Source organism: Apteryx mantelli, chromosome 10, assembly GCF_036417845.1.
Source record: "Apteryx mantelli isolate bAptMan1 chromosome 10, bAptMan1.hap1, whole genome shotgun sequence".
NCBI classification, from domain to species: domain Eukaryota; kingdom Metazoa; phylum Chordata; class Aves; order Apterygiformes; family Apterygidae; genus Apteryx; species Apteryx mantelli.
In genome coordinates this window covers 12,714,057-12,737,404 of record NC_089987.1, presented here as the reverse complement: position 1 = coordinate 12,737,404, position 23,348 = coordinate 12,714,057, and the positions used below count along the sequence as shown (strand labels likewise).

The 23,348-nt window shown below is 41.6% G+C and overlaps 4 protein-coding genes across 5 annotated transcripts in view; 3 read left to right on the top strand and 1 right to left on the bottom strand.

Moving 5' to 3' along the window:
- The window catches only part of ANKRD27 (ankyrin repeat domain 27), a 51,620-nt gene extending 50,619 nt beyond the window's left edge, over positions 1–1,001 (bottom strand). For both annotated transcript variants that reach the window (XM_067302510.1, XM_067302511.1), the window contains exon 1: positions 919–1,001. The gene's annotated coding sequence lies outside the window, so the exon portion shown is untranslated. The remainder of the gene's footprint in view (positions 1–918) is intronic.
- A 492-nt stretch (positions 1,002–1,493) lies between these two features.
- RGS9BP (regulator of G protein signaling 9 binding protein) lies at positions 1,494–6,578 on the top strand. Its single transcript, XM_013941107.2, has one exon. It carries the CDS (start codon positions 1,579–1,581, stop codon positions 2,290–2,292), a length of 714 nt encoding a protein of 237 aa, XP_013796561.2. The 5' UTR covers positions 1,494–1,578; the 3' UTR covers positions 2,293–6,578.
- A 5,503-nt stretch (positions 6,579–12,081) lies between these two features.
- NUDT19 (nudix hydrolase 19) lies at positions 12,082–17,208 on the top strand. The gene is made up of 3 exons (XM_067302895.1): positions 12,082–12,894; positions 14,493–14,700; positions 15,801–17,208. Exons 1-3 carry the CDS (start codon positions 12,193–12,195, stop codon positions 16,025–16,027), a joined length of 1,137 nt encoding a protein of 378 aa, XP_067158996.1. The 5' UTR covers positions 12,082–12,192; the 3' UTR covers positions 16,028–17,208.
- Positions 17,209–19,459: 2,251 nt separating this feature from the next.
- TDRD12 (tudor domain containing 12) overlaps positions 19,460–23,348 on the top strand; it is a 37,944-nt gene continuing 34,055 nt past the window's right edge. Inside the window, 4 exon segments of the mRNA XM_067302894.1 lie at positions 19,460–19,565; positions 21,086–21,138; positions 21,992–22,153; positions 22,485–22,621. Coding sequence (XP_067158995.1) covers positions 21,115–21,138; positions 21,992–22,153; positions 22,485–22,621 — 323 coding nt within the window. The 5' untranslated portion in view covers positions 19,460–19,565; positions 21,086–21,114.

Below are 23,348 nucleotides of genomic sequence, written 5' to 3'. Positions count from 1 at the left end.
ACATATGTGGTAGCATATGTTACAATGATTAAGTTTTCCAGAAGTTGTCTTTGCTAAAGATATACCATGTGCTACAAAGACAACATAGTTTAGTCTGCTGTGTAGTGCTCAAGATTATCAACTTCATCTGTTTTTCTAGATTACTCATATACTCTAGAATACACACACACACTACAGAGTATCCTAGCATTCAGTGCTGATCATCATAACCACCCTTCAACACATTCATAAGGGAAGCCTGCAAAGCATCATTTTGGCTAGCACGGGACTTCAGTGTTTTCTGCACCTCCGCACGTACTTGATTCGAGCTAACTGCAGATAGCCCCGACTGCAGACCAACACTTCCTATTGGCCTTCTTATATAACCCTGACAGCAGGAACAAAAACGCACATTCTTCCCCCGAGTGACCAGCCGAAGTATCCGCAGCGCTTCGGCTTATCTGCGACACGAAGCGGAGAGCACTGGCTTCGCGTAAATAACGCGGGCAGCAGGGCTAATTAAAGTTCAGCAGCGTGCTCAGTATCGCCGTCGCTTCACAGCGCCAAAGCCGGGCGAGCGGCTCCGCCGGGAGCGTGCGCGACTCGCCCGCGCGGCCGGACGCCGGCGCAGCAGCGGCAGCGGCGCGCCACAAACTTCCTCCGCGGCAACTTGGCGGCGCCGCCCCGCGCGGGCCGCGGCGCCGGGCGCGGAGCAGGCCGCGGCGGCGCGGGGCGGCGCGGCGGCGGCTCCCGCAGGCCTCGCGGGGGCGCGCGCGCCGGCTCCCCCGCCGGGGCCCCGCGGCAGCTGCCCCCCCCCCTGCAGAGCGGCCCGGGACCGGCCGCGCTCCTCCCGCCGACCCCATCGTTCCCCTTCCTCCGCGGCCTCCCGGAGAGCCGCTCGGCCGCCCCCTTCTCCGCCGCGCCTCCCTCGAGCCCTACCGGGATCCAGGGCGGGCCCGGCGCGGCGGCGGCGCCGCACGAAGCCAATGGCCGGGCGGCGGCGAGCGCGGAGCGAGGCGGCAGCGGCGGCGGGTCGGCAGCGACGGGGCGGAGCCTGCGAGGGCTTATAGGGCCGGGCCGGGCGCGCCCGCGGGCCGCGGCGCTCCGCGCGGCGCCATGTGACCAGCGGCGCGCAGCTGGGCCGCGTTTAACGTGCGCGGCGGCGCCGGGAGCGCGGCGGCGGCGGCCGGCTTCCGCGCGGGGTTTGGCAGCTCCCGGCAGAGCGGCGCCCGGCCGCTGGCAGCCGCCGCCGCCGCCTTTCGGCGGGGCGCGAGGAGCGAGACGCCCGGTCCCCGCGGCGCGCTGGACGAGGCAGGAGGCGCATCGCAGCAGCAGCAGCAGCAGCAGCAGCGGCGGCGGCGGCGATGCCGCCGGCGCCCCAAACTTCCCCGCAGCGCGCCCGCGCTCCCGGAGGCGCCGCGTGAGCAGCAGCGCCGCGCGGGAGGGCGCTGAGCGCGGGCGCGCCCCGGCGGTGACTCGGGCCATGCGCGCGGGCGGCGGCGGGCGGCGGCGGCTCCCCGCGCCCGGTGGCGGGTAGGCGGCGGCGCGGCAGGAGGGCGGCAGGAGGGCGGCGGCGCGGCCCCCCGCAGCCCCGGCATCATGGTGAAGGAGGAGTGCAGAGCGCTGCTGGACGCGCTCAGCAGGGTGACCGCCTGCTACCGGCACATGGTGCTGACCATCGGCGGCACTTCGGACTCGCAGAACCTGCGCGAGGAGCTCAAGAAGACCCGGCAGAAAGCCCAGGAGCTGGCGGTGGCCAACAGGAACAAGCTGACCACGGTGCTGAAGGACAAAACCGTGAGTAAGGAGGACAAAGCCGAGTTCGAGAGGCTCTGGGTGATTTTCTCCACGTGCCTAGAGATCCTGGAGATCGATATGAGGAGAGCCCTGGAGCTGGGCCACGAGTTCCCGCTAAATGTTCCCAAAAAGTACCTGATCCAGACAGGCATGAGTGGGGGAACCTCTGGCGTGGCTGCCAGGGCGATGAGTGTCCAGAACATGAAGTACGAGGCTGAGCACAATATAGACGTGGTGGATTTGAAAGATCTAGAGAATGAAATCAACCAGGTAGGAGAGATGATGCACGAGATGGAAATGAAGGTCAATGTCCCGCAGTGGACGGTAGAGGCTAAGCAAGACCCTGGGGCTGAACTCAAATCCACCATGAGCGTGGGCGCTTCTTCTGTTGGCATGATCTCTGTGGAGGAGAATAAATCCTTCTGCGATATCAGCAAAGTTCTAGCTGGGATTATCTTCTCCGCTGTGCTCATTATCGCTATTGTCCTGGCAGTGTGTGTGGTAAAACTCTCCTAGGCTGCTGTGGGCTCTGACAAGAGCCATCCCTCTCAAGTCCGTCTCGAGTGTTTCATGCCTCACGATTAATTTTGAAACAGGTCGCTTGGATGAGCCGAGAATTCAAACCTAGCACTTGAAAAAAACAAAACAAAACTTTTGCCTCTCAAAATCCTAAATGCACGATTTGTTTCTTCTTGTATTTTAAAGAAAAAAGATGCAAATCAGACTGCAGAATAGGATGTATTCATCTGCTGGACTTGTAATGGTTAACTATGAAGTATCAGGGTATTATCACTACTGGCTATAACAGGGATTTGTCTGCTATTAATAGATCACTCTTCTCAGAGGCCTGTATTTTTTGTTCGTGAATAGGCTCTGATGTTTGCTGCTGGTCATTGTTTACAGTATTTGAGAGTAGCACGAACTGGGAGGCTAACACAGGTGTTTTGCCTGATGAAATGAATAGACTGGAGATTTTTTCATCAAATACACGAGATACTATAGAGGAGGGGAAGGATGAAAACCCCAATAAAAGAATGTAGATTAGTGGCTGGGGCAGAGGGAAGTGTGGAGGAGGATGGAGAAAACAGAACAAGCAATGTTTGATACCAAATACTGTTTGTAGATGTAGATGGGATTGTGCAGAACCCAGTTGCATGGGTTGGCACAGCATACGCTAATGACTAATGGCTTTCCAGATCCAGAGAGAAAAAACGGGGAGTTGTTTATTCAGAAAAATACTAACAAGCCTCATGTTTCTCTTCCATATTTACCGTGATTTTATCTTCCCCTGCAGAAAGGCTAATTCTTACCACTGGTTCAAATTATTCTTTCTGTAGAAGCAAACAGTTTGAACTTCACAATTAACTATGAAACTAGAAGCAATGAATCTACCCATGGCAGAAGCTGACCTTTCAAAACATCCGAAAACATCCCTCTCATGTTGACAGGCAGGGTTTTACATATGTACAGTCACATTTCTGCAAGCTCCTGATTTATTTGCAGAAAACCAGAAAAAGCTAAAAAGAAATATATCTCAGTTTTATCTGATTAATCATTTGGGGAAGAGAAAGCCTGGAGGACTGGACCCATAACTGGTCCAATTAATCTGATACACTGCAGTTTTGGGAGGTAAATACAAGAACGGCATAAAACTTTGACAATTTTATGGGGAAGCATTAGAAATGTTTACATGTAAAAGTGTGAGAACTGACACTAACTTGCAGAGAAGCTTTATAATGTCTTGTTTAAGAACCTATGTATTATGTTTTCTGTTACATAATTTATGGAAATTTGTTCTGTTTAAGTGAACACACACTACCCATTCAAGAATGGGTACATATATTCCTTACATATTTTATAGTGCTATAGACATATGGGGCACTCTACAGACAATTACAATTACAAATCTGTAATACGGGTTTTTTAATAAGTAGTTATTCCAGTGCATTGATTATTATGGACAAATTATTAAAAAGTCAGATGTATCTGGTGAAGTTACTAGTTTATGCTTGTTAAACAAAATCATGTTGACAGCATTCTTGAAGAGCTAAATTTTTTGAGCTGAGAACTAAGCATAATTTGAAAAACTGTAGCAAACAGCTTTTTTAAAACTTAAGAGAAATGGATTTGGGAGGGAAAAGGTGTGTGTCAGATTTGAATCTGGTCACTTGTAGGTGGGAAAAAATAATGCAAAGGGGAGGCTGGAATTTATAGGATACCGTTACTAGGAAGGATAATGTGAGTTCTGCACATCAATCCAGTCTAGGCTCCCTTCTTATGGGGATTCACAGTGTAATAAGACTCCACACTCCTTTCTCTTCTATCATTCTACAGGATGTTTAGTATGTAGCAAATCTAGATTCTTAGAGATACCAAACAGCACTCTAACAAAATCAAGTCTGTATTTATTGGTGCTACTGTTTCATAGACATGGTGAAATTGCTGTGTATTAAGTGTGAAGATCTCCTTCACAATTATATCAAGTAAACATATTTATGGAAAATACAGCAAAAGCTGTGGGAAAATGTACAGATTTGGACTGCCACCACCAGTCACTAAGGATTAGTGGGTATTTTCATTGCCTGCACTCTCCTGTTACTTAGTTCACAGGAAGATAGATAAGAAGTTGGACTCTATTCTGTGCTTCTTGAACAATCCATATTCCTTCTGAGATCGGATGATTTAACCAAATGTTCTGAAAATGCAAGTAATGCAAGTCTGGTTTTGGGTGGATAAGTAAATGGTAACACCTACAGCACTCATTATTTTGTATCTTGAAATCCTGAAGTGGGTATACTGTTTATCCATGGTTAGCTGTATAGAAGAATTTTTAAAAATAGGTAATTTCATCTTCAAAAGCAAGCCTCAGTGAGCTGATGAGCTGTAAATTTTCAGTTTATGCATTGTTTGGATTTTGAATAATACAGGACCCCAGGACTTCATGTAAGTAGCCTATAATTATGTAAGTCTTACTTCATTATGAGTATGCATACAAATTAGTATTTAAAGGACTGGACCTTGGAAAAATACATTTTCAAATCTTCAGAGAAAGATGGCTGCAAGTATATTCATCATTAATTTGTTCCTAAAAATCTGTACTATCTTATATCTAGGTTATGTGAAATTAAAAGATTAAGTAAAATTCTAACAGAGGATTGGCACCATCTAAATGGATAATGTTCCTGCCATTAATCTCCTAAAAAACCCACTTGATACAAGTGTACACTCAATGTGACAGAGGTCAGACACAACGGTACACAAATTCAAAATAACGTGAAACCACCATTGCCCAGAAGTACTTTCCCCTGAATTGATTTTATTTTATTGTACTACAGTGACAACTTCCTTCTAAAGCACGGGGTTTTTTTCTGAAATAAATAATTGCTAACTACAATTCACGGCTGCGTTTTGGGCTACACAGGGCAAGACACTCTTTCCACCAAATAATGTTTGTCTGTGCTTGAACTGGGAGCAGAAACTGTCCTTAACTATTCTTCAATTATTATTGTTAGACAGCTTTGAATCATCTCAGAATATTCTACTATAAAGGATACCAAGAGACTGGTATTCTCCAATCCAAAATGAAAAAGATTAAATGTCTTTATCAATTTAACCATGAAAACATTGGAATTAGCAATGAAACTGTATTTTATGTGGAAGAAACTGATGCTTCTTTTAAATAAAGACATAAATAAATGTGCTAGATTTGCAGCCTTAGATTTTTTCCTCATTGGAATGCAACCAGAAAGAGATTGGAAGTACTATTTTTGTAAGTAAAAAAATGTAAGGTCAAACATCAAAATACTCCGTACTTAAATAGTATGATAAAAAATACAAATACTCTGATGCTGATCAGTGACTGAGAATTTTACTGTGTTTTCAGTACAACAGAAGATTCTCATTGCTTAATTTCAGTCCTGTTCTGCTTCAATTCTTTTGTCTGTATTCATAAGATATATACATTTTAGTATAAGTTTGTTATATACTAAAATCTTATCACTGACTTAAATTACATTGGTTTTTGCCTGCACATGGGTGGTATTTTCTACACTTAGAATAAAACTTGTTACTGTCATTTTTATTTACCTTAAAATAAAGTATGTTCATATAACTTACTGGATGGATTGCAGCAGTAATTAAAATCAAATAAAAACTGTAATATTAATACAGCTTGTCAAAGAGTTCCTTTAAACAAGAAGTTCCTATTTCAACCAAAATCATTGAACTGATATGCTAAGCCCTCAAATTAAAATTTTATTTAAATAAACATGCCCCTCTCAAACTACCAAACTTGAATAGAGTGATATATGTTAATTTATACTGCAAGGAAATCATTGGTCTTGACAAATCAAGAAATCTTTGCCTTAGGAAACAGCTACCAATAGGATTCAGGACAACAGATATGATGTTGCCTTCAGCACTGCTTGTTCAATATCGTTGCCTAGGTAAAAGTGGGCCTCTGGCTTGGGAGATTGAAAGCTAGAGAAGACTAACACACTGGATTCTTCCTGCGTCCAAACTCTGCACTCTTTCATCCAGCAAAGCTTGCATTCACTGCAACTAAAGATGTACACAACTTAAGGATGGTGAAATCTGGTCTGTGGTATTGATAGCAACAACTATCAATAATTGTATCAAACTATCAAAACTGTTTCTGTTAAATGCAGCAATCTGTAATTTTATTCTGGGACTCACAGTCTATAAGCATAAATTTATAGACTCATTTTTAATTTATTAACAAAATGAACACAGAACCATAATTAAAATGATTCTCATCTTGTAAATTGAATGTAACATGAAACTCATAGCATTATGAATATGAAATAAAATTAAAGTTTCAAAATTCTTCATGTAAACATGAAAAGTGTTTTTTATGTGAACGCAATTACTGAAAAATGAGTAAATTGGCTGATGTCATTAACTTTTTGGATTAAAAGTTAAACAAGTGCTTATTGTTTGTAATCTGAAAGGATTGGTTATGGGCTTTTTTTCCTCTCATATAAGGTGTGTTTTGTTTATTCACATTTTCCAGAAAAAAAATGAAGTGTTAATGGAACTCCTAGCCAACATATTTACCCTTCACAGATTTTCATTATGTAAAAAGTCATTCAGGAAGACCAATGGATTATGGATCTCTAAGTGCTTTCTCTCAATACGATTATGTAAGTCTTTTAATGCGGAAAGAGATCTGGACAAAATAGTAGTCTACATGTGAGCAGCATTTGCCATGGTAAGCATACAGTAAAAGTGGGATTAGAAAAGAATGTCTTTTTCTCATACAAAATTATCTGTGTTGAGGGAAGGACAAGAAAAGCAAAGTAGAGGTATGCAAATGTGTACATACAAAGATGTATGCAAATATGTCTTAATCTTATGTTAGCGAAGTATGCTTTTTATTAAATATAGTACACCGGCATCAGAATGTTCAGCTATGGCTTCTCTGTAGGAAGGTAGTGTCTTATAGCCGGTGTGACAGAGAATATAGCATCTCTGAAACTGTCTACCCATTCTCTGATTAACTCAATACAGAACTAAGAGTAAAAATATTTTGACTTGTCACAAGTTGATGTCAATTTTATTTGAAAGACAACCCTCTTCTCTTGGTTTCACAGCACAAGAGACTTTCTGCTGGAAGAAGGTGGTCCCAGAAGGCTGGGTTCTGTCATCCGTTCTGACACCTTGTTCCATGCAGCGTTGTGATGCAGCTGGAAATGTAGCTTAATCAGTAGCTGATTAAACCTTTGGAAAGGTGAAAAGTCACATGGCATCTAACTGATGTAAAGGTTCTTCTTCACCTTCTTATGAAGCCAAGCACAAACAGCATTTCATGCTGAAAGTAGTGTGACTAGAAGCCATGTGGGCAACCACATATAAAATCACAACTTCTCTGAAATTCTATGAGTTAGAGAAACTAGTTAGTAAAAGCAATTACATTCATTGCTCTGTTCTAGACTCACAGCCCATAATTTGGCAAGAATATCTACTATAGTTCTATTATGTGTCAGAAATCTACTTCTGGAGCCACCACAGTGTCAATCTTTTTTTTTTTTTTTTTTGACAAAACTGCATGTTTTCTTGTATTTACACTGTTGCTGCATGACATTATTTATCATATACTTATTAATAACATTTCCATCAAATTAAACAACCCAATAAATTTTCTAAAAGCTACCCCTAATTCAAATGCACAGAAAAGGAAGTCCCAATCATAGTATAAATGTATAAACTGTGCCTTTTACCTTCTTGGAATTTCTTTTGGTCAGTTTTCCACTATGTTTTTAAATAGTCAAGTCTGTCACTTGCACACAAATATGCAAAGAATACCTACACTCTGACTAATGTTTTGTGATTAAAAAAATTATATAGCATAAAATATGAATTTAAAAATCAGGGATTTCTTTATAAAAGTAGCAAACATTAGGTCATACAGCTATATTAGGAAAAAATAATTTAAAAATTCAGATGCAATTCCTTTGTATGATCTTGAAGCAGCTATAATATAGATAGCATAATCCTTTGGGGGAAAAAAGAGAGAAAGACAGAAACAGGAAAAGAACACAAAAGAAAATACTTAAGTATCTATACCATATAAAATGCCTGAGGACTATTGAACCCACAAAACATGATACCCTCTTATCAACTTAATCTAGTATGCTAACTGCATGTGTAACTATATACATATATATTTTAGAGAGACAGACAGACAGACAGGCATTTGAGTTCTGGGACCTAAAGGAAACAGTCTGAATCTTCATTCATACAAGCCATTGCTCAGTTTAGTGGGAAATTATATGTGTAAAGACTAGTCATGTAATTAAAGGCTGCAGAATTAGAACCATAATTTCAGTTTGCATGAAAGCTGTAATCCATTATGCGTCTGTTGGAAGTAGAATATTTCCAGTGTTGTTAATACTATCTGTAACCTAGTTTTCTGATCTGCTTTGATCTGTTGAAATATTATTTTATATGAAGGTAGCTATAAATTCGTTTCATTTTTAGCCAGTCTCCGTAACGACACTAGAATTAAAACCCCGCATTTTCTATATTTGACATTTATTCACATTTTGGAAACAATACTTGGTAAAATGTACTATGAATAATCTATTTACTTTTTTACTATTCATGACCTCTGGCTATTCATTGTATGACATGAGCTAACCAATCTAAAAGCTTTAAAATCTGCTATTTTGAAATAAGTCAGTTTAAGAAGTTGTAGACACGCTCATTAAACTCTTCCTTTTTGATACTTGATACTTGTGGTTATAACATTTCGTTAGTAGGCACTATATCTGCATGGAGATGGAAACTTTTACCAGATGCAATTAAATTAAACCAAGAACTGACTTACCATAATTGTATGCAACTCACAGGAAATTATTTAAGCCAAATTAAATTGTGAAATAATGGTGGACCTTGTTTTTCATCTAAAATTATTACAATGGTGTGATTTGCACTGATCTGTCATTCAGCAGACACGCAAAATAACTTATGCAATGATGCAACATAAATGAATTAAGTGGTTCAATTGCTAAGTATTCTAGACATGAAAAAAATAGAAAGCTAGTTTTACAATCGTTTCTATATCTCTAGTGACCTGAGTCTTTTTTCTTTAAAGGAATCGATACTTTTCATTCTTCAGAAGTCTCATAAGCAGTAATTGAAGTGGAGAGAAAAGCACTGAAATAATCTCTACATTGCTGAAATATGATCCCACAAAGAATCATTATCAGTGTAATAATCTTAGTGTTTCATTTGATATAATTTTTGTATAGCTTCAGAATGCTTTATTTTTCAGTACAGCACAGTCTGTTTTTGAAAACAACCAACTGAAATACAAAAAGTATTCAGGGTCCATTGAGCTGAGACACTTGTATGTTCTGGCATACAAGCTGCATGAAAGGCAGTTTGAATTCTTAATTTTTAGCAAAAGCACTTTTTAAAAATCATTTATATCTAGAGGGAGATCTGACTCTCCAGCCTTCTCTTTTACCTCTTACTGAGTGTCAGGAATAGTTATGAATATTTCTAACTAACTCTTGCTATGGGGAGACTTCTCTCCAAGTTAGTCTCCTGTATTCCCCGTCTACGCATTGGGCCTTGAAGCATAGTGCAGGAGAGCCCAGATGAATGTAGACTGCCCTTGTGCTGGAATGCTTATACTGCAGTAATGGAATAAACTAGTATTCTTGGTTTATAATCAATGTTCCTGAGGAATAGAATATCTCAGATTTTCCAGTCCTCCTGAAATCACTCTTGATACTATACAAGTTTTAAGTACAAGTGAGATAAGCTCTGCATTTTAGCAGAATAAATTGAAGAAAGAAGTCATCTAAGTTGGAGATGAAGAAATAGAACATGCTTTATAGATAACCTTAGGTCTAGTTTGGCTTTAGGATGTTTTCTATATTCATATGAGCTATCTCCAGCAAGTTAGCTCTAGATACTACTCACACAGCTTTGACGGAGGAGATGCAAACCCCTGCACAGTCACAGTGCTTAAGCTTTGCCTTTTTCAGTAGGAAACTGGCAGGGGTAAAATATCCCTTTACACCCTAGATCTTTGTTAGTAGAGTTTCTGACCTCCTGCAATCTCCAGTCCTGATAACTGGGTCAATTAAAGACTCATGCTCATATGCTTCTGGAACTTTGCATGAGGGAGTTTCAACTTTGTCATGAAAGGATATTAAACTACTTTTTTTGTAAGGTGATACTGAGAGGAAATTGCCATCAATAGGCTGGAACAGTTTATACGCTGACCCTTGAGTAAGGAAGACTACTCTTTGTATGAGAAAAAGATGCCTTCCTTACCCTGGGACTGTCTGGAAAAAGGTAGGACCTGGAGTGGAGGATAATCTCTTGGTGGTATTTGATCCCAAAGGACTGCTTCAGATGCTGAGAACAGCCATAAGCAACATATAACCAACCACACAACTACTCCTCTAGCCACAGACCCTGTGTATTATGTTTGAGGGTGCAAGCACCAGTACATGGGGCAGCCACGCTCTAAAGTTTCCTCCCATGCAACAATGTCTGCGAAGCCAGATCTGCCAAATTTAGGACCACTGTACACCAATGAAGCCAGGGGAACTGTTTTCCAGGATATTCTTGCCTGACATACTAGCACTGGTGAGATTTTGGACTACTCTGGGGGAAAAAAAAAAAGCTGCAGAGCAAGTTTAGAAACTTCTTTTAAGATGACAACATAATCTGCACCACTGTCTATTATAAGATTTTCTTAGGGGACGTTATAAAATAATGTTCCAGGGATATCATACATTGCATTTTTGCCATAACAAGAGTTTCCTATACATACAGTTGATTTGAAAATGATGGTGTTCATTATCTGTACATGAGTACTTCCTACTTAAAATACCGAAACTTAAAATGATGAATCTTTACCTTTACCTTAAACTAGCAACAGAAGGATTCTGAATAGCAGGAGGATTCTGTATGACACATGCCAGTAATTTATATAAAAATTAAGCACAGATTTGAACTGATTTTAACTAAGCAAGAAATCTCTGTTAAAATAATTAACTGTAATCTTCAGTATTTTACTAATAGAGTCTCACTGGTTGGTACCCATTTAGACATACTAAAGTTCTAAGGGACCTATATCTAAGGTTTAGATATACTAAGGATTGCTATGTGTCTGGCAAGAGGGTATATTATTTCCCTGTAAAAATTTTTCTGCTCAACATTTAATCATACTCTTCACATTACATAGTTGGAGAAGGTATATGACTTTTCTTACTAGATGACTACTTCTTTGAGATTTATGTCAAACAGCTTCTGGATGGGAATTAAAAATTCTTCCATTTGTTTAATTGATTTAAGGAAGTATAATGATTTGTGTTATCAACATGTGTTCATGCGGAATTGAGGCAAAATTCCTCTGAGAGCAGCCCATGGGTCAATGGACGTATCAGCGTTACAAGCCGGAGCTCCTGGCGCGGCCTGCACTTGCCAGGCATGATTCCACAGCGCCTTCAGCACTCCCCGCGAAGATTTAGGGGCCCGCGGCCAGCGGACGTTCGCACCTCTTTTATCGCGCCGTAGCAAACAGGGTGCTTCGAAGCCGCGGGAAGCGTAAAGGGGCTTGTGGGCCGGGAGCGAGCGGCTCATTTCTCACCGCCATTTAGAGGCCCTGCGCCGGTAGCGCCCCTGCTTTCACCGACGCTTTCGCCCTCCGAGGACGCCGCTCGCGGGGTTAAGGCGAGGCCGGCACCGGCGCCTTGCTGCTACCCCTGCGCCGCGCCTTCAGCTCGCCGGGCGCCTTCAGCTCGCCGAGCGCCTTCAGCTCGCCGGGCGCCTGCCGGCGGCTGCAGTGGCTCCGCCGGGAGCCCAGGCGGCGGTGGCGCCCGGGCGGCCCCAGGGCGCGATCGCCATCGCCGCCGGCGCCGCCGCCTCCCCGAGATGAACTCGCGGCTGCGGCACTGGAGGGAAGCGGCGACGCTGCTGCTGGCGGCGGGCGCGCCGGCGCGGCTGCCGCCGTCCTCGCTCGGCCCCTTCGACTACGAGCTGCTGCTGCTGCAGCGGAGCTCCCGCAGCGGCTTCCTGCCCAGCGCCCACGTCTTCCCGGGCGGCCTGGTGGAGGCGGCGGACTTCTCCGCCGAGTGGCTGCGGCTGCTGCCCGCCTCGCCGCGGGGCGGGCTGGGCCTCGTGAAGCCGCCGCCTCCCGGCGGCAGCCGGGCCCCGCTCTTCGCCACCGACCGGGAGCGGCTGGGCTCGCCGCTGCCGGGGGACGTCGCCTTCCGCATCTGCGCTATCCGGGAGACCTTCGAGGAGGCGGGAGTCCTGCTGGTGGTGCCGGGGCGCGGGCCGGCGGCGGGCAGCGGCCCGGCGCGCCCGCTGCCCGCCGAGCGCCTGCCGCCCGCCGCGGAGCTGGGCGAGTGGCGGCGCCGCGTGCAGGAGGACGCGGGCTGCTTCCTGCAGCTCTGCCGCCGCCTGGCCTGCGCCCCCAACATCTGGGCGCTGCGCGAGTGGAGCAACTGGCTCACGCCCGTCGGCAGGGCTGGCCGCGGCGGCCGCCGCTACGACACGGCTTTCTACCTGTGCTGCCTGGAGGAGCGGCCGCCCCGCGCCTCGCAGGACGACCGGGAGGTGACGGCCTTCCAGGTAGGAGCGCCTGCGGCCCCCGCGCTGCCCCCTCTGCGTGCCGCGCCTCGTGGGCCGGCCGGGCGGGCGTCTTAACGGCGGCGAGCAGCGGGGCGTCTGGCTTCTGCCGCGCGCAGCCGTCCTGCTCGCCCTCCTTCCTGCCGCGGCCGCAGAGCGCTCAGGGGGCACTGCAGGCGGGAAGGGGAGCAGGCAGTCACCCGCAGGTCTGCGCGACCTCGCGGCTCTCCTGCCGGTGGGAGCCATCGCAAGCGCGTGCTCCTCTTCCTGCTAGTCCTCCCCTTGTGCACGTTCCCCTTTCTAACCAGTAACTGCAGTTGTCCCTTTCAATCAAACGTGCTGCTGGAATATCTGGTAGAAGAGGATTCGTTTCTTGAAGGTTACGTTACACAAAGCGTTATGCTGGAGGAACTGTTTGGCCTCCGTACCGTTTACACCTTGAATTACCCTCTGCTTGGAAGGTGGACGACCACCTTCGCGCAGAACACTGTTCATGCGCTCGGTTCCTGAGGTATCCACGGGGCGCTGCCGTTCTCACCCTGCTCACGCTCTGTACGCTTGGAGATACCCAGGTAGCGTCTCCGGAGCCTTCCAGGGCTGCAAGAGTTGCTAATAATTGTAGTGTCTTGTAGAGTTAGATGGAATATTTTATCTAACATGATTGAGCCATATTGATTTTTGATGTTTTTAATTGGAAAGGGTAAAACAGAGTAAGAACTGGTGATTAATGGATCTTTTTAAAAACAACTCACAGTCGGATGCATCAGACTCTTTAAACTAACTTTTTTTTAAGCTTCTGAAAAAAGTTTGAAAGCAAGTTAAAAGTTGATGACAAACCAGGCAGTTCTGTAAAACTCTACCTAATGTTTTTGGTAGCATTAATGCTTCTGTACTTTTTTGTTTGTTTGTTTAACTGATCTTGCTATAGAAATTTAAAAGCACCTGAGATCTTACCTTCAAAATGCTTGTGCTTGGTATAGCTTTCTATTTGTTAATAATGGCAGAAATCTACTGTAAATGTTTATTCACATGTTTCACATTATCAAAGTCATCATAGGAGATGAGATCAAGATTAGGAATAGTTTACACACCTAGAAGAACTCCATGTTTATTAAATATGATAAATTGGATATTCTTGCTCTGAAAACGATGGGTATAGGAAGCAGCTGTTTAGAGATAACTTTAAATTAATTGTTGAAGCATAGGTAGCAACCTCTGTTAACTGAGTTCACACTGAGGTTCTGGCTTTTCTGTTTATTTCAGTAGACTTTTAATCTGGCTTTAAGAGCTTGACTAAATTTTAGGTTCCAAAGTTGGCATGCTTACATGTAAAATGAAGGATTATCTATAGAAAAAAAATGTAATTTTAACGGATTTTTTTATTACGTTTTTTCAAACTTTTTGAATCACTTCTTGTTGTTGCTTTTATTTTGGTGTATATGTACAGGTTATATGTGGCTTTCACTGTGTTCAGAAAAGTTACTGTTTCATGCTCTTATTCTGTGAAGGCTTTCTTGCTAATGCTAAGGACTTTAAAGTTACTGATACTTTCAGTATCTGCTGATGAAACAATTATTTCAAGGTTTGTTTTCCTCTTACAGTGGTCATCACCTCCAGAAGCCATTGAACGCTTTAAATCTCAGGAAATATGGTTTGCTCCTCCTCAGTTCTATGAATTGTGTAGGTTGTGCAACTTTTCTTCACTTCATGAGCTACATAAGTTCAGCTCTGAACGAGCTCTAGAAGGATGTGAACGTTGGATGCCAGTGACTTTAACTGCTTCAGATGGCTACATTCAGCTATTACCAGGTAAGAAACTAAGTGAAAGTTCTTTTAAATATAATAAAAACTGGGGTTCATGCCGCGTGACATAAACCAGTCTATAACTGTGAAGAAAAATATTCTTAGAAGTCAAGTTATTCCTGCTGTTTGTCTGTCTTTTCTGATACAGTTCATGTTGGCCACTGTCAGAGACAAGCTATTCAACCACACAGAAAGCATAGTTATTTCTGCACTTAATCATAATTTCATTTAACCTCAGCTATCATATGGTTGCCACTAATATCTTAATTTATGAAGAAATTTTGTCATTTCAACTTATTTCCATTTTTATCTGCAGAATATCAGAGCTCTTCCTATTTGGTCCTTTTTAATTGGAATTCTCATTTACTTCAGTTGTCCATTTGACTTTGTAAGGGCAAGTAGATCAAGCATAGGTGCAGCATCAGTTTTCACAATCGTAGTGATCTAAAAAGACTCATTCCTTCTTTTTTTCCCCTTTCCTCCTGCTTATGTCTTTCATTTCATGAATCATATGCATTTTTGCCCTCTTCTCCTTTAAAAAAAAAAAAAAGAAGTCTCAGTTGCTTCCATCGTTTATTATTTTCTGCTTCATTGGTTTGCTTTTTTTAATGCTTTCTCCTATCCTCTTTTTTTATTGTTACAATTGATCTCTAAAATTTTTGTGTTGTACTATTATATTGGCTCTTGTATAGAGTCACTTACATTTATATGGCAAAACGCATTCTTTTCTCCAACAAAATGGAGTGAAATAACAGTTTCTATTCTTAGTCCTACTGTAGGTTACCTTTATATATTTGGAAAAGTCTTTGTCTTGTTTTCCCCAGTGACATAAATTCCTGTCTCACAAGACTGTGATTAAGGCTTGTTAGTGAGAGCACTGGAACACTTATTACAACACCTAAAATGTACTCCGCTGTGTCACTGACAGATACTTTAAAAATTTGTGGCTGTATTGTTAAATATGGAGAAGTTCGGAGGCAATTTACATTTATATTGTGAAATCTGTTCCCACTGAGTTTCAAGATTTAAAATTTGTTAGTATCATTCAGTCAAAAGCTGAAAAATAAGCTGGGCAATGTATAACTAAAACTTTTTTTTTTCCCCAGGAGATGAGTTATATCCAGAAGATCCAGATTATACAGGGGAAAAAAAAATAACCTTGTCAACAGATAAGAAGGTTGAAGATCTAATGAAAGAGGGTAGTATATTTCACAGGATAGTAATAAAAAACATCAATGATCTTGCTGTTTATGTTAATATTCAAGCAAAATATAAACATATGAATCCAGTGATGATAAACTCTAATAATTCAGATTACAACAGCAGATTATAGTATGCATTTGGTTTAAAGCTAGAATATATTTAATTACATATGTATTCATTGTTAGTGTTTCTGGTCCTTTCTAACAGTTGCCAAGTAGTCAGGAGACTAGTTTTAGACAGAGACTAAAATATTTCATTGCTCTGCCAAAGTATTTCATTTGGATATAGGTTTGAGATTTGTGTGTATCTAATTCTTTGATTCTCTGAAACTGCACAGTTGTGCCAGTTATGATATACATGTGACTACTGAAAATTCGACACAACCTTCAACTTAATTACTTGATTAAACTTAAAAGTGATTAGATGGTAACTGTACTGAACCATTACCACTTTATTCTACTTATATACTCATAGTGGAATATGCTGTAACACTGGTCCTTTGGGTCACACAGGTTCTTTTCTCACTGAGAATTAAAGTAAACTTATGTTTAGAACAAATATATTTTGAATTCAAGAATTATTTTACTATGCTTCCCAGAGTTATCAACTGAACAACTGTAATGTGTGTCTAGAAATCAATGAAATCCTTCATTCAATTTCTGTTGAAGTCTTCCAGTCTAGTCTCTCTCTCATTTTGGGGAAAGCCCATGTATATGTGTATATATAACTTTGTTAGCTAAAATTCACTGACTGTTTTCTGATTTTGATTTTAAACTTAATGTTTATATTTGATACATGTGAATTGTTTCTATTAATGGTAATCTATGCAAAACTATACAAATTTCAAAGGTAGAAATAATTTGGACATAATCTAAGTCAGCTATCAGATTGAGTGCAACCATTCTCTTTATTGTTATCATACTTACTTTAAAAATGTTGGCAATTAAGAAATAGGAAAAATAAATTGTTTACTGCTGAAAAAAGATACCAAGAACTTCAGAGTTACTACCTTGGAAACACCTGCTTACACATTTCAACATCCCACATTTTGCTTTGTAACTATTTTCCTAAATGTATCTTTGTTAAGAGATTTAAAGACTTCAGAGGAAGCATTGCTGCTTGCTGGTGCCAGGACTTTTGGTCTGTTTTATTTCTTCAGTGTTACAAGTGGAATAAATGGGGCAGTGATGTGGGATCTCTTTTATATGGAAGAAGAATGAATGATGACTTACATTAGCCAGTAGAGCTGACCAGAAAGCTTTGTGTTCTGTATTTCAATTAAAATAAAAACTTTACAATATTTTCACTAAACTGAGTTGGTTTGCAGCATTAATTTCAACTGGAAAAATGTGTTTCTATCTTTCTCTTATATCTGAAAATGCTCAGACCATTCTTGGTCTTGCAGACCCTGTTGAAATTTTTATACCTCTGGTAAATATTCCTGATCCAATGAAACAGTGTATTACGATTAAAATCTCATTCAGAATATTCTGACTAATTCTTCTGAACATGAAGGAGACAGTAAAATGAGAAAAATGGGAGGCAGAGGAAGCAAAGAAAGCACCCTCTATTAGTGTCTCACATGATTTTAGCTTCTAGAGATTAACACTGGCCACTGTAGTATTAGAAAGATGAAAAGGAAAGGCATGTTAATGATAGTGTTTGTGAGGTGTGTGGCAACAGATATTTTGGCTTCAACATGATCTTTAAGTTATTTATTAAGTTATCATTATAAATGGACAAAATAAGTCAGAGTAATTTCTAGGCTGTTTTACAAGTTACATTGAAAAGATACACAAATCTAACAAAAAGATACAGCACTGATAAAGAACTAGTGTTGGCTGGGCTCTGTTTTTGCACCTTCTGTGTAGAAAGAAAGACTCCTTTTTTTGAGCTGCTGGACAGTGATGCAGTAAATGGATGCTATTCTGTCAGTCCAGGAAAGGAAGACAGACAGAAACAGGAAAAAATAAAATTTAGGGTAACTGGCAGAACTACTTCTATTTAACTGCTATTCTGTAGTAACAATGGTCAACTGCTCAATTCTGTTCCTGCAGACAGAGGCTTAAAAGAAAAAAAAAATCCCTTAGTCTCTGTAAGTGGCAATTGACAATGGAAAATAATTATGTAATCTCCAACCGCTTTGATTTTGCAATCTAGTCTTTCAGAGTTGTTGGAGAGCTTTCCCGTTGATCTGTCATTGCTGATTTTGTGGGTGTTCTACTAGTTTACTTCTGTGGTAGAAAGTGGCTATTAGGAGAAAATATTTTTAGGAAAGTAAACGATTCAGCAACCTAAATAGAGGTTATTTTCTTATGAAAGTTTTTACACACCAGCATGCTGTAAGTTATTTCTGTATTAGCCTTTAATTCTAATTTAGCTTGTGCTGTGTGTCAAAAACAGTACAATACTAAATCTGTAATTTCTATTTTTTAAGTGAATAGTTTGCCTCTCCACCTTCAGATTGTCTCATGTAACTTAAAATGTTCTTTTTGCACTAATAAAAGCAACACGATCCACTAGGGGGAGCTTGAAGGTCAAAAGACAAAAAAAAGGTAATTAAAAAAGATGCTACGTCTACACAGAAAATGAAGGTAATCATTAAATGGAAACATAAATGTCTTGGTATGTACGTACAATAAATATCTTGCAGTACTAAGTTAAAAATACTGATGACTAAGGCTGAAGTTTCAGCATATTGAGCCAGTCTAAGTAAGGGCTGCTGCCAATGAAGGTGGTCTTCGCTCCCCAGCTGCGCATGCTGCCCCTTCTCCCCGGCTGGCACGGTGTCTGCGCAGATGCAGGAAGCAAGCTAAGCCGGGCTGAAGAAAGATTTTTAAGCCCGAATGAAAACAGGGACAGAATACAGCAGAATGAATGAACAACTTGATAGCTGTTTTATCACAGAGCTTGAGATGTAGGAATGAAATAACCTTTTCTCTGAAACCTAGGTGTTATGAAGCACTCGCAACACGCTCTTTTCAGTTGAAGTTTTTTCTTTTCTCTGAAACCTAGGCGTTATGAGGCACTCAGAACAGCTGTTTTCAGCTGAATTTTTTTTTTTTAAAGAGTAGAGTTCAACGTCAATGGAGAAGTGCCCGCTGCTCTGCCTACCTGCCTAGTTTCACAGAGCTTTTGCGAGCACGCTCCGCCTCAGAGGCCGGGTCCTCCAGGAAGCGGTGCCGCAGCGGCCGTGGCGGTAACGGCCGCCCGGCGCGGGACGGGCGCTGCCCTCCAGCTGCTCCGTCTCGCTCCTCCCCAGTCGCACGCCCCGCCAGCGCCGCACGGACGCGCCTTGCCCCGCCCGGGGCAGGAGCCGTAGAAAGGGAGGGCTCTCGCTTAAGGCTTTTCTGCCACAACGATCCATTTAAAGAGTTGAGGATGCGCCAGCGCTGCCCTCCCGCCGCGCCAACCGCTCTGCTCTGCCCCGCCCGCGCCGCCCCGCAGCGGGGTGGCGCATGCGCAATGGCTTCATCCCGCAGCGCGCTCCCTGGGTACGCGTGCGCACTCGGCGGAACTGCGCCTGCGCGCTGGGGGCGATGCCGCGCGCGGGAAAGTCGGCTGCTTCTGGAAGTTGGCTGCTTCTGGAAGCTTCTGGGGGGAGCGCCAGGGCGTCGGCCTCGGCGTTCGTCTGGGCGCTCGTGGCCATAATGCTGCTGGCTCTTAAGGTTAGAGGTTTTGTTCCTCTGAGGAGGAACGTAGAACGAAGGCAGGGTGTGAAGAAAGCTATGGAGGTGGGAGGAATAAAGCAGGAAAAAAAAAGTCTTAGCTGTCTTTTCCTTCACTTTCTGCCTTGCTCTCCTTTACTTGTGCCTCCTGAGAGCTCTATGAGATGGGGTGTGGTTGAGAGGAGAGAGAGAGGCTGGGAAAGTAAGTCAGTTCCCTCTCCAGGAGTGTTTGTATGAGAGTTATGTTGTTATGGAGCTAGGCCTCCTTTCACTTCCTTCCATGTGCTTGCCTCAAGGCAGTGGTTTGGGGTGAGAGGGTCAGTGAGTTCTTGCTTCTTTCCAAGGTAAACAGCCTTTATGGCAATGGGATGGCCCTGGAATTTGTGCAAACATTCCTATTTCCATTTACTTGTTAGTACTGAAGTGGATGTGTATGGCTACTAGAAATAGGTTAGGAGAGCTAACCTTTTCTGTGGGTGTGCTTCATCTGTGATACTTTCATATTTCTTTTATCAGTTCTGCGCTTCTCAGAGTGAGAGATGAAAGGAAGTTATTTGTGTCTCATGTAATTCTTGAAATTAAAGTGTCCCTAGGTGCCCAAGGGAGGGATATGTATCTTCATAGACTATATTACAGTGTGATGCTAGAGATTTCATTGGTATGCTTGTGTGGTATGTTATTAGGTAGAGCTTCCAAAATAAGCTTAGCTGTTCTGTTGTAGTGTTGAACTTGGAGTAATTAGCACCATCTCAGCAAAGCATGTTGCTAATACAACCATAGTGCAGCTGTATTGCTTTTGATTCAGCACTAACTTGTTCAACGCTAGCTTTGGAAGTGGATGCCCAATGTCTTGACTTTCTTCTCCCCAAATGTTTTATTAGGCACCTGCTTCTAGTGTAAATTCTTCTAAGTGGTAGGCTAAACATTATAGTGATGAAGTTGTGATGTGCAAATCTGCTGTCTGTAACCCAACATATTATACCTAGGAATTACAAGGGAAGAATGTATTATCTGCAAGCTAAAGCAATTTGCATTCCATTTTGGCAATGTCAAATATCAGTAAAATTTCCCTTATGTTAAAATATTTTCCAAGGTTGCAACTCCATCATGTTTTTAGTGATGTAAGCATCTCCCCGTGGTGTTTCTGTCCATTTGGTCAGGTACCTAGATTGTAGCAACCCTGTTTTCAACTGTAATATTTCTGTTGACCTTTGAATGTAAGACAATGGCGTATATACTGAAAATAGACTGAAGATAATAGATATGTTCTGATGTACTGAAAATTGATGTGGTTGTATGTGAGTAAGCGTGGGTGGTGAGTCTTAGGCTTCAGAATAGTGCCTTATCAAGAAAACAGATTTAAACCCTTTAATGTGTGTAAATCAGCTGCCTATATTAATACCCTTTTCAAAAGTAGCAAAAATCTTTGGGCCTGCTGTATATGCACACTCTTCGAATATGCTTCAAAACTAATGGCAGTTTTAAAAATGGTTAATCAAATGCTTATTGATTTCTTACAGCAGTGTTGAAGAAGACTCAGTAGCTGAGAATGATGGAAGTCTTGATATTAGAGGTATACTGATATTTTTAAATGTTGAAAGAATTGCTGTTTGTTTACTTCAGTGAAACTCTATGGAAGACAGATTTAGTAATAAGATGATGCCTCTATATTTCCCTTCAGCAGCCATTTCTTATACATGCGGGTTCAAATATAGGTTGTATGTGTTTTCTCATTTCTCTTAGGTGTTTATCTTGGTTTCGTTTCAAGAGATCAATAGGGACACTACTAAAATCTGAAATGGAAGATGTTCTGCATAATCTTAAATATGGTATAGTACTAGTTTCTATTGAATTCTGCAAAACGTTGTGAAAAAATTGTTGCCCCGGCCCAGTGGGGACCCAGATTAGCTGAAATACTGGGATATAAATGTTTACAAAGCCTGAGCAGAAACCTTTGGCCACATTTTAAAGAAACTGTCTTTTAGGCTCTTTGAATGTGAAGAAAAGTCCATCTGTGGAATTCTTTTATTCTTGGGTGGAGGTTTTTTGGCATAGTTCTTGAAGACAATCTGGAAGTACAAAGCTTTGTCTTTGCACTTTACTTAGTGTTCATTTTAAGCAACTTTTTAAATAATGTTTTTATCTTTTATAATACACGCATTTTTGTTAACTGGAGTGCTAAAGAAACTTCCAAGGTGGGAAATCATTTAATGAACTAATGATCTGAAGCTGAAAGATGTTTTGCTTGTTAACATCCTGTATGTTGTCAGTTGCCATGATTTTAAGGTGCCTGTCTTTAAGTCTTATTTTAGCTTTTACTGCTCAGATGTTTTTAACAAAGTCTTATTGTTTTGGTGGGAGATAATACTATTTGTTATTGTAATCTGTCTTCCCCCCCCCTTCCCTGTATTTCACTTTTTGATTAGATTGAAGATCCAGGTTGCTTTTGGGTTACTGTAAAAGGATGTGGGCCTTATGTAGTCAACGAAATAGAATATAAAAACCTGAATGCTGAAATGAATCAGTTTTATGACAAATCTTGTCGAGATGCGGATGAAATAAAGCCACTAACGTTAGAAGAAGGCCAGGTAAAATCATTACTCTATTATGTACACAGAGAGAGAAATTGCATTGTGTACAGAGAAAGAATTGGCATTTCCATTGGTTTGAGAGTAAAGTATCCTAGATATGCATTAATCTGTTTTGAATATTGGTATTTAGTAAGGTAGAGAGTGGCATCCACGTATGTTATATGTACTTAAATGTAAACTTCATAGCTACATAAGCTGCAATGTTCGCAGATTAAAAAGAAAATTGAGGTCTGCATAATAAATAGGACTTTCTCGCCTCTGAAAAAAAACCTAGCAGTATAATAAGCTCTCTTTACAAGAAGTTACTGTGTTGTTTTTTCTTTTTCAGATTTGTGTGGTTTTTAGCAAGGAACTGAAATGCTGGTGTAGAGCAGTTATTAAGTCAATCATGTCCTGTACAGATCATTATCTAACAGAATGTTTTCTTGTGGATTATGCCAAATATATTTCCGTTAAATCAAATGAGTAAGTGTTAGTTGTTTCTTTGAGACTGTCACTGTAATATACTTGTTAATTAACGCGCACAAAGATTAGCTGTCACAAGGCTTTGGTTTAATTAAGGTGTGGGTTGGGTCCATGAAAGACTGCTAGGCAAATGATGGACCCTTGCCAGTGTGTATGCAAACCAGTCTTTGTCCTGTGTTTTTGAAACCTTTTCTTTTGCGGGCTTTTCTTTAATTTAAAAAAAAAGGGGGAAGAAAAAGCTGAGAAAGTGGCAATTTATGTTATGTTTGAAATGTACAGTCGCCAATTAACATTATTTAAATGTTTCTCCTCCTTATTGAGAGATTAGATACTACCAAAATTAAAAATGATAACCTCTGAAGATCCACTGGCAAAACACATGGAAGCAGGGTTTCAGTTGCTGAACATCTTTGACATTCACACATTGTAGTGATTTGTTGTTGTTGTTTTCAAATTCAATTTATTAACTTGTTTACTTTAATAAGAGCTGACAGTCTGACTTGGCATGGTGTAAAAAGGTGAGTTTTCTCTTTTTTTTTCTAGTTCTGAATAAAACCAGTATGAAACCTACTGTTTCTAAAATCTTGAAATATGACAAACAAGCCTATTTCAGTTCTCAGCTTCAGATACAGTTCCCTTGTTTAAAATATGCAGCTTTCAGTACAAGAAGTTTTAATAAATATCTTTTGGAGTATTCAATAAAATGAAGAAAGCTTATTTTAAAACA